General features: G+C 32.9%; 1 protein-coding gene across 1 annotated transcript; it reads right to left on the bottom strand.

The window, feature by feature from the left end:
* Positions 891–11,219, bottom strand: LOC109722797 (potassium transporter 5-like). The gene is made up of 9 exons (XM_020250941.1): positions 10,883–11,219; positions 9,429–9,651; positions 7,854–8,102; positions 6,738–6,788; positions 5,469–5,729; positions 5,324–5,376; positions 3,809–3,923; positions 2,748–3,002; positions 891–1,992 (listed from the first exon to the last, which is right to left on the bottom strand). The coding sequence occupies exons 1-9, from the start codon at positions 11,102–11,104 to the stop codon at positions 983–985; spliced, it is 2,439 nt and encodes an 812-aa protein (XP_020106530.1). The 5' UTR covers positions 11,105–11,219; the 3' UTR covers positions 891–982.

The following is a 12,092-nucleotide window of genomic DNA, read 5'->3' as shown; positions in this document are numbered from 1 at the left end:
CTATGTGATTTTTTATCATGATTGGGTTAATAATTTCCAACAAAATCAAACTTCTACATACTTTCTAATTACTAAACAAGATTCTCATAGTATAAAGTTATTGAGATAAGTTATTTTGACATCCAACTATGGTTTGTAGGCTATTGATGTGTTGGCACTCATAAAATGGAGAGCTATAAATTTTTGATATGTTAACCTTATACCACTACAAGAAAATTTCAATATAATGATGTTTTTAAGAGGATGCTAGGGAAAAGCGTCCCTACAATATAACAAATACCGACGTTTCAAAAAAAATCATCATATGAACCCTCTATTGTATCAAATAAATTTATTAAATGATAAAGTTTACTATTATTTTAATTTTTCAGCATTTTAAAGCTTAGAATTTTTAAAAATTCTGATAAATTCTGACGTTTTAAAGTGTCAGAATATATTTTATCGACACTTGGCATAAGCGTCGATATATACGTGACAACTCTTTATTTGCCAATGCTTTAACCGACGTTTTCAAATATAACGCTAGACTATTTTGCGACACTTTTAAGTATAGTTAAATATGAAAAAAAATATTCTTAAATGTTAATTTTCTTATAGTGTACATATACCATATTTGATCCTATACTTGTATCAAATTCTTCACCAACGTAGAGGACCAGAAATTATAATGAAAAGTAAAAATACTTGAAATTAAAGGATTATATTTATATAACAAAAGAATATAAAGATAGCAAAAGTAAAATTTGAGATATTCTGAAGAGATATGACTTTGAGGTGTTCAAAATCGTATTTCCTCATTGTCTCCGGCACTTATTACACATAATAGTAGTTATTAGGTATAAGCTTAATTTACATCACAACATGCATCACATATAATTTCAACAACCAAGTTCCTGAAAATGATAATTTTCATGTGCTTTTTCTTTCTCCATAGATTTCATGTGGACTAAGCATTGTATAGCAAATCATCTTTAAAAACATTTCATATCTCATATGTCATCCCTACTTTGAGCAGTTTGTCTCGTGGAATCATCAAAACTCGATCTCCCTGCCTGGAATTCCGCCTCATGAAGTTGTATATATAATTTACGATTATTTTCTTTAGGATAGAAGAGTCTTGCTTCGCCATCACATCGGCTTCTCCGACGAGGTATACAACTCCTTTCTCGAGCTCCTTCTCGATGATTTGTTTCTCTTCTTCAATTTTGTGGCTTTTCTCAATAGAAATTCGCTCAGAAGAGTGTGTTTCGTTCGACAAAATATTTTGTTCCAATGTCTCCTCTATGTGTACGGTTGAAGATCCCGATCGCGGCTTTGTATTATCATTCAGCTCCTCAAGCTGAACTTCACTTTGCCTCGGTGCATCACTTTTTCGTAAGATATTCTCCTCCTCGATATAATTTTTCAACTGTTGAATGAGCGACCGTTCAAACGCCTTCGGCTCTTCTAGGGCATCAATGTAACCATATCGCACCACGCAGCGGTACAATCTGAAATCACTCGGTTCAACTTGTCTAAAAAGATATCGTTCTGCTATCTCAACATGAGGGATTGGTAGCTGTTTTATCGAGACAATAACAACGACTGAATGAATAGATGGTATCTTTTCGGTGAAGTGTGAGAATATTGGCGGGACGCCTTGCACGAGTTCAGAGTACAACAGCCCGATACCAGGTATTCTTCTTAGGGTTTGTTTCTGAGCCAATTCCCTTATGTAGTCACTAGAAACTATATTATGAAGTTCGAACTTGTACTTCTTCACATGTACATAATGCCATATGCCCATCATCATCATCAGAATAAATGCGAAGGCTAGCGGTAAATATCCGCCCTGCACAAATTTGTATAAAACCGAAGATAGATACACTAACTCTACTCCGCCAAACACTACCACGAATAGCGTAATCCACCAAATGCTTGTTTGCCATATGAGAAGCATGATGAGTGTCACCATGAATGTCGTGATCGTCATCACGAAAACAACCGCGATTCCTGCAAGATTCGAATACAAAACTTACGTAGATATTTTGTTGAATATATCACAAAAAAGAATGAGAAAAAAGGTAAGGATCGAAGATGATTTAGCGTATTATCGAATGACCATACCCTTAAATTTGTTTATGTAATGACATTCTTAGTTTAATTTTCACCACAAGACAAAAAAAAGTAATACTCCTCTCCATATAAATTTCGATTATGTAAGTATTAAGTGAAAGCAAATAAATGTCCAAAGAGTGTCCAAACTGTAGCACATTTCAAGCAATAGTGTTAACCTTGAAATATATGATTTCAGTACCTAGCCTTCCATTAGTTTTATTGCAGTATTTTCATATATATATTTTATCAAAACTTAGGGGCCATTTAGTTAGATGTAAATAGAAATGTAGATGCAGCAATTATAACTACACATATTTTGTTTGGTTGGATATAATAGAAAACATTGTAATTATAAATAATGTTTTTTAGAAGGTGATTAGGTAGGTAAACTTACCTCTTGTTTAAAGTTAAGCTCTCCAACTGCTACAGTTGGACCTACTTTTAATTTAGACGTAGTTCTAACTGCGGTAGTTAGGCCCCCTCATACAGTTCCAGCTACATAAGTTGGATTCAAGCATATTGAACCGCATACCAAATTTGAATTTACATGCAGTTATAACTACAGTGCAGTTACAACTATACGCAACCAAACAGTCCCTTAATGACTTTAGTCGTTTAGAATCTAGTCGATGTAGAAATTTAACTCTTACCGTATGCATTGCCGATCCTTACGGTTGTTCTAAAGACCGCTGTTACGATGACACAAGCAACTGCGAGAACAAAGTTGATTTCTGGAATGTAGACCTGCCCTTCATACTTTGCAGAAGTATGCATTACTTTAACCCTCGGAAAGCAGCCCAAACTTTGCGACTGCCATATTATCGCAAATGCGCCGGAAATCATAGCTTGGCTGGCAATAATGGATGCAGCAACAGCAACTATAAATGTTGGCCAGAATAGTGGACCTGATCATAGAACATATATACAAGTTATTTTTCAGGTCTAGTGAAATAAAAGATATATATATATAGGTAAAAATATACAAATTTATCTGAACCATGGACCATTTTGAATCTATTATCCAACCTTTCGATTTGTTTGATTTGAGTCAGTCAACGATAATTTAACTTCGAAATTTGAATGAGTTGTTTCATGCAAATTATCGCAACTATAAATTCATTAAAGTGCATAATTAGTTTCCATTTTGAAGTCAAAGTATTGTTGACTAATTATAATCAAACGAAATGATAGGTTGGCTACTAAAATCGAAATTTTGAAAGATTGGGTAGCTAATTCAAAATAATCCATATTTTATGTATGTTTTGTATATTTTTCCCATATTTTATGTATGTTTTGTATGTTTTTCCTTTGCCAAATGCTAAACGGTTTCGTATCTTTCAATAATAGATAAACTTGATACAAAACTTACTTGAATTATGGACCATTTTGAATCGGCTACTCGACCTTTCAAAATTTTTGATTCTACAGTCTAAACTTTCAATTTATTTGATTTGAGTCAGTTAACAGTACTTTTAATTTAATAAATTTAAACTTGCAAGAATTGTATGAAGTATATATACTAACTAAACCTACAAAGATAAACGACGCATTCAAATTTTGAAGTCAAAATATGATTAACTGACTAAATCAAACAAATTCAAATGTTGGATAGTAAAATAAAAAATTTGAAAAATAGGATAGCCAACTCAAAATAGTCTATACTTCAGATAAACTTTGTATGCCTTTACAAAAATTAGAACATATATCTTACCGGGAATGGATTTGTAGAACGTATCACCAACATTAGCTGGATATTTTGTCAGATATGCAGCTTGACCAATGTAAGCTAGCGATACTGAAGGCAGCAACAGAAAACTAAAGCTTATCTGCATTAATACAAAATAGAATATTAATTTTCTACTTATTCAACTTGAAAAGTATCTTTGATATCTATTAACCTCTATGAATTCCTAGTACTTTTTGCCACGTAGCAAGTTCTCCTTCACCCTCACCAGCGTGTGACCATGCATTTTCCTTCCGTTCGGTCACCAAATTTTCAATTAATGCATCAAATTAATGCATCTAAACGGTCCTAGTACCAAACTTTCAAGTAATGTATCTAAATAGTCTCATTGCCATCCACAATCCTCACTTCTTCATCTCCAATTAATTCATATCCTCACTTTTAATGCATCTAAATAGTCCCACTGCCATTTGCAATCCTCACTTCTCTATTTCTAATTAATTCCTATCATCACTTCTCTATCTCTAATTAATTCATAATAACCCTTCCCCTTCCCTACACCAGATTTTTTAACTATCAAACTTTCAATTAATGCATCTAAATAGTCCCACCGCCATCTACAATTCTCACCTTTCTATCTCTAATTGATCCCCTTCCCTCCACCCATCTACAATCCTCACCTCTTCATCTCCAATTAATTCATCAATTCCCTCTCTCTCTCTCACATCTTTTTCTGTACACCGTCGCCTCCTACCCTCTCTCTCACTAATCAGCGCCCACCTCCCTCCTCCGCCGCGGCCAAAGGAATCGTCGTCGTAGTCACTGTCGCCATCGTCGGAGAAGGCATCGTCAGGCCCATCCTCGCCGCCAACAATGAGGAACCTTTGGTGGGTGTGACAAGTGAGGTGCACAAGGAAATGTTTGGTGTTCTCTTATCATTAATTACTCCGATAATTTTTATCCGCTACAAAGCGTAGGCCCCTTCACTAATATAATATAACATGTTGATCCTATGTACATGGAGGAGCTTGGATTGGATCACGTCACAAATTGTCCCAGTTCTTTTAGCCGACCCAAAATATTTAAGCCCAAGCCCAATTATTAGTTATAGTATATCCGTCACATATAAGTCCCCCACAATCTCCCACATTATCCGATGTGAACTATTGGGATGTTACGTACATTCTAACAATAATAGCTCGTTGGACTTTAAATTATCAGCTCAAAATATTTGAACCTAGTTATTAGTTTTAATATACTCGTCACATATAAGTCTCTCACACTCTCTCTCATTATCCGATGTGAGACAATCAAGGTATCACATTTTAGAATTGTAACTAGCACCTACAATCCACACTAGTCATTGCTGAGAAGTCATTTTAATTTCCATTATTATTTAATGCCTTTGGTGAGTTTTTTTTTTCAGTTATTTGATTTCAGATTTCATTTAGTAAGCTAATTACAAAACTTTAGAATAGAAAAATAAAAAGCACACAACTAGGCATGCATTGCAATGAAAAGTATGAGATAAAATGTTTGCACCTGGATAGCTCTGATGTTAAAGTGGCCTAGATCAGCAAACATAGCTTCAGTTCCTGATGCATATAGATTTTATTTAGCTACAAGAAGAACACATATAAGAATGCATGTACTATGGAACTCACTAGATTAATCTTAGCTAAATCACCTGTAATGCAAAGGATAACACCACCAAGGGAGATCCAACCTTGTTTTCCATTTCTTTTGAAGTAGTCCACAATGTATTTTGGATTGAATGCGCGCAAAACACCCACATCGTACTTGAACAAGTTGTAGATTCCGATACCGCCGATTAGAAGAAACCATATAAAGATGATCGGAGCGAAGGAGTAACCAACTTTATCTGTTCCGAGACGCTGAATGGCAAATAACAATAGTAGGATCACTATAGAAATGATAACAATTTTTCCTGCGTAAGAAGAGGCAAGAAATTCAGTGAGGATGAAAACATAGTGCACCTATGCATTCCACTCAAATGTGCAAATAGCGTTCTCTACCAACTTAAGCTTTTAGAGTACAACGACTATTTCGTATTATTTATCATAGTATCAAAGCAGAAGGTCCTGAATTGGAGTCACTCCAGGCTCCTAGTATAATTGATTTTTTCTCATTTAACTCAAGTCTGCATCATGGGGCCTTAAATATAAACATATAAAAATACAGTTCTCTATAAGCTTAAGATTTTATAGTACAACGGTTGTTACATATTATTTAACATATATGATATCAGAGTAGGAGTTCGATCTTAAGTTCGAGTCACCCCAAGTTCCTAGCATTATTAATTTTTTCTCTTTTAATCCAAATCCACGTCATGGGTGTAGCGAAATGCTTCGAGCCCAGGTGTGAGAGAAAATGTTAAATATAAAAAAAAATTAATAATAAATATTGTTCTAGATCTCTAAGCTTAAGTTTTTAGAAAATAACGGTTATTTTATATAATTTAACAAATACTGATTATCTACAATAATAACTTTACCACTTATTACGGTGGCAGGTCTCCAACAAATTATGTTCTATATACTTGTTATGATGTATAGAGATCTTGTTTGCTTAGGCTAGATTATTCATAGCATATAATTAAGGTAGAGTTCTACTCAGATAATTAATTTTTGGCCACCTTAAAGACAAAATGTATCTAGCTTAAACTAACATAGAATACTACTGTAATTCTACTTTGACCCAATTACAGACAAGTTAAATAGTCTTAACTTTAACTCTCTCTCTCTCTCTCTCTCTCTCTCTCTCTCTCTCTCTCTTGTGCTTCTTTATCTCAACTATGTAGCTTAGGCCTGTGTCACTTTCAATGAAAACAAAATACAAAAATGAAAAGCATCTGCATAGATTATTCTGATTTTATACCATTCAAAATTGTCAATGCATATATATTTTGCCCTAATTAATTTATCTCTGCTCATACCTTCAGTCAAGGAGGTTGCTTTTTCCTTGATCCCACTTACTGCAGATAGCACTGCATGCAAAAATTAAAATAAAAAATATATATATCAACTTAGACTTCACTGTTAGCTTTGTATATGTTTAAGCAGCAATTAATGACGCTAATAAACAATCATCTCCAACAAATACATATATAGAACAAAAGTACAAGGATTAATATAATAAGAACCCCTCAACTATTATATATTATTCGCTTTAAAATAGACCCCTCAACTGAATTTTGGTTATGTTAAAAAAGTTTTCGTAATAAATATTTTTTTCTAGTTTTATGTCCGTTTGGCTCCAAAAAAAAATAGTTTTTTTTTGAAAAGGTTCTTTCCAAATTGGGGAAACTTCAAATAATTTTCATGTGGTTTCGCACTTTCTCACTTTAGTACCCTGTGGTTTCAAGTGTATCAAGTTAGTACCCTATGGTTTCGCACCTTCTCACTTTAGTACCCTGTGGTTTCAAGTGTATCAAGTTAGTACCCTGTGGTTTCGCATTTTCTCACTTTAGTACCCTGTGGTTAAACATTTTGTTAAATTATATACCCCGAAATGGATAATAAAAAGAAAAAATTGAAACCACATGGTACTAACTTGATACACTTGAAACCACAGGGTATTAAAGTGAGAAGTTACGAAACCATGGGGGGGTATTTGAAGTTTCCCCTTCCAAATTTTATGAAAGACCAGCATTTTCAATTTTCTAAAAAAAATTCGGAGACGAAAATATTATTTGCCATGAAATTTGGAAAATAAATTTTCAAGAAAGTTAGTTTTTCCTGAAACCAAGCGAACAAAAAACTGAAAAAGATATTTTTTATGGAAAACTTTTTTCCATTCTTTTTCGACAAACCAAACACCCTCTAAGCTATGAAAGACCTGATCACTTATAACTCCATGTTATGATCCGATGACTCATTAATTAGCAATAATAACTCGTTGGGTCCAAACCATGCACTGACCGAAAATGCTTAAACCTAGTTATTATTTCTGTGACTCCTAATTATCCTTATATATCCAATCATAATCTTTTTTTAATTCAGTGTAAGACTATTGGGACGTTACACAATAATTTGATCTATAAATAACTCACCAGAAATACAAGGAGTTAGGACTCCATCACCAATAACCATTGAAGTGGCAAGTATTGTGATGACGAAGAGTGCAACTTGGACTCTGACACTCCCCTCCAACTTTTGCTTCATCCACTGTGCCCTTCTCATTCTGGTTGATGGTGTTTGCAGTTTGTAGTTTGAGACCATTGCATCCTCAGCTTGTTGATTTGGAATCAAGCTAACCTTCGCATACCTTGATATCAGAGAGTAGAGTGCAAAAGTCCCGCCTACCAATTAATTAAGAGTGGAAAATTAAAATATTTTTTGTCAATTAGCTAGGATCATATATATAGAACTAGGCTGGAATACTATCAATATATAGCACCAAACTATTGGTGCTATTAGTTTTTGTAGTCCTTGGATTGAAAAATGTGTGGTAAGGATGATGTGGACCCCCTAGGGTTGAGTGGGTGCATAGTTGGTTGAGAAGTATAATCTAACGGATAAAAATAATCAAAGGATTAAATCTAACGGTGGAAAACTCGATAGCACCGAGCCCTTGGTGCTATCGATAGTATATCCCAGCCGGACTCCATATATATATATATATATATATAGCAGGACTATTGTGCTATTAAGAGTACAGCTAGCAGCCCTTGTGCTCCTAAGTTTCTAACCACCCATCAGTTTTGATGGATAGTTAGAATGAGAGAGAAAAGAAATATTGGAGAGAAATTCAAGGAGAAGAAATTTCTCCCCAATATCTGCCCAATATCTTTTCCTTCTCTCATTCTAACCACCTATCAAACTTGTATAATTTCCACCAATGTTAATCACCTTTTTTGGATAAATTTAGTAGTTATTGAAAGGCGCAAAGCAGATAGCCACCGGATCGTTTTCTGACAGCTTAAGATTTTAAAATATAACGATTGTTTCATATAATTTAACATAATATCAGAGCAGGAGGTTCTGAACATGAATTCAAATTAAGTTTACACTTTGGATCTACCAAATTATCTTGAGTCCAAACAATCCAAACATAAGAGAGAGTGTTGAATATGAATATTAAAAATACTATTCTCTCGTAATTTAAGTTTGTGGAGGATAACTAGATATGTCAATTGGTCAAGATTCGGGATCGATTTTTCAAAACCCAAACCCGAACCCGAACCGGAAACATCAATCTGAATCCGACGGATTTTGAAGATTCATATCCAAACCCGAAACTAACCAAAAATTCAAAATTTGAATCTGAACCTGAATGCACGAACTCGAAACAATTATTTCTAGATCTTTACCATGTTTTAAAACATATTATATTAAAATCTAAATTTTTAAAACAAAAGCTAAAACATACATATTATATAATGTAAAATAATTTTGAGTTCAGGTCGAGATCTGATTCGAGTTAGGTGCAATCAAAATTCATATCCGAATTCAAATGCATCGGATTTTTATTTTTGATATTCATATATCTATTTAACATCGATTAAATCTGCTCCGTTTTCTGGTATATATCCGCGCCATTGACATCCCTGTCAACATGCGTGCATGCATGGGAATTCAAAATGAAGGGGAAAAAACAACAACAACAACAACAACAAACAACATACCATCTCCATTGTCGTTGGCCCATAGAACGATGAACACGTACTTGAGCAAAGAGAGGAGGAGGAGAGTGTAGATAATGAGGGAGAGCACGCCGTAGAGATCGTCATCAACGGTGATCCCATCAGGGAAGGTGCCCGCGTACACGTAGAGTGGCGACGTACCCATGTCGCCGTACACAATCCCAATACTTTGGAAAGCCAAGTGCAACGTACGTATCCAACCATCCTGCATGCATTTATTAATGAATAAGTACCCCGATCGAGTATAAATTAATTAAAGTTCATAAAAACTTCCAAGTAATTAAATACTCGTTTTTTCCTCTCTTTTTTTCCTGATTTCTAGAAACCTATATTCTTAAATTTTCAAAGATATTTCATGGGTTTATGATGTCGATGGTGTGGGCGAAATAACCAAATTATTTTTACTTGTTTTATATATAAAAAAATATTTGTTCAATATATTTATGGAATCCTCATAGCGGGAGACTAAATTTGTCAGCTTGAGATTTTGAAGGGATAAAATTTAGATTTATAGAGAGTTTTTATTTATATATTTTAGCCTCAAAGAAAAAAAAAAAAAAAAAACTAAAGTAGGAGCTTTTTCATCCCGACCAACCTTGCCAAATAACGATATTTTAAAAACCGAGACGAATAACGATCCAAAAATGTTACTGGATCAATGGCTACAACCAAATACTAATTTTTCGACCAAATTAAATTGGTGCTTTTTTATCATTTTGGCCAACTTTGCTAAATAGTTATTTCTGTTTTGGATTAGTGTAAATAAGTTTGTATCTATTTGTGTGGAAATAGAAAATACCATGCCTTAATTAGAATAATTTTAACTAGAATTATATTTAGCTTGTCCTTCTTTATCTTTAGGATTAATTGAGATCGAGGAAGTGCTTTAGATCACAAAACCTATTGAACAAAGAAATCGTATCTAATCTATAATAATTAAAAAAACATTATATACAACTTTATTTATTTCTTCGTTTGAAGCTAGTAAATAATTAACCTTTTATAGCTTGTGATCAATTTATGTAAGTGTAACATTATTAAGTAGAGGTTTGTGTGGTGTATTATTTATTTACATATATGAAAAAAAAAAAAAAAAAAAAACACACACACATTTTATCTCCTGAGGAACATCACTTGCTGGTAAATTATTACCGAAAAATTTAAAACAAGAAAGAAAAAAGAAAGAAAAGAAGAAAAGCATTAGATGCTTTTGAGTGTGTATGTATGTATATATGCTTCTTTCTATATGAAGTTACTAGCTAATTAAGTTTTTGTTAGATTCTCTTCTCTCTTTTTTTTTCCAAGTTTAACATTAAAACACATTAAATCTCTCAAGGATTATCAATCATATGATGGACAAATTCGATCCAAAATAAAAGGAAAAAAAAAAAGATAATTTTTTTTCAAAAAAAAAATAGAAAAAGAAAAATACTGACCTTGCCAACATGGGAATTGATGTTCGAAACCTTTCCTGCTTCTAAATGGAACGAATCGATGTATCGAACCTTCCCCAACGATGATCTCCGCGTTCTAAGAGACTCTTCTTGTCGTGAAATCTCATCAATGTTGACTTCATTTGCCATCTCCAAAGCTCGATTTCCTGCGCCTTTGGAAACTTGTTTTCTTGTACTTAGCTTGCTTTTACAGGTAGAGCTCATTTAGCTTCTAAATATATGAATATTTATAACCTAGGCCGCGAATGGTGGAGGCGCAACATGTACATATTTTTTACAAATAATTTTAGATTCATAATATATTAATTTATTTGTTGACTTGCAAAGGGTGATTAATTCTTATGGTACGTACTTCAAGTACGACTTTTGATAAATTGTGCAAAATTTTAACTTACCCACACATACATACGTAACGCTTGTGGAAAATTTGAAGAAATAAGTTGTGTGTGTGTGTGTGTGTGTGTTCTTCATTTGCATGTTCTAAAGGGGAGGGGTTGATTTGAGAAATTGGTGACATCTAATTAACAAGATTGTATTATTTATTAACAGTAATAAAAATTTCCTTTTCCAAATTGTTCTTCGTTTTAAAAGAAATGGCTTATTATATATGTCACACCTCATGCGCATGAAATCGATTGATAGATTATTTTTGGTATATTTGAGAATATTTCTTTAATTTAGTTCTCAATTGATTCATTTATTTTGCTTTCACTTAGTACAAATATTAAACTTAATTTGGTGTTTTCATAATTTTTTGGAATAAAAAGATGTAGAATATATATTTGCATTAATTCTTATATAAATACTTTAGAGTTCTATATCTTGAGTGAACATAATATTTCATATTTTTATTGTCTTTATTTGAATATAAATTCAAATCTGAAAATTTCATTTATCTAAGAAATTTTAAGAATTAGTTACAGTTAAATTTTTTTTTTCTTAAGCATTAAATACTAATATATATACACTTGCATAAACTAGTTAATTGAAGATCATAGCTTTATAAATGCCAATAAATATTTTTGAACTAAAATATTATTTAGGTTTTCTTACAAAAGAATAATTTTTGTGGATCTTCTAATATTTTAAATATTGCTGAAAATCACTAAGCAAGATATTAACTGGTTTTATTTAAATTAATCAATTTCTCGATTGATGGATTATCTCAACCAAGACTTTTAATTAGTTTAAT

Source organism: Ananas comosus, linkage group 17 (genome assembly GCF_001540865.1).
Source record: "Ananas comosus cultivar F153 linkage group 17, ASM154086v1, whole genome shotgun sequence".
NCBI lineage: Eukaryota > Viridiplantae > Streptophyta > Magnoliopsida > Poales > Bromeliaceae > Ananas > Ananas comosus.
The sequence above is the reverse complement of the archived record's forward strand: the minus strand, read 5'-3'. Positions and strand labels throughout refer to the sequence as shown.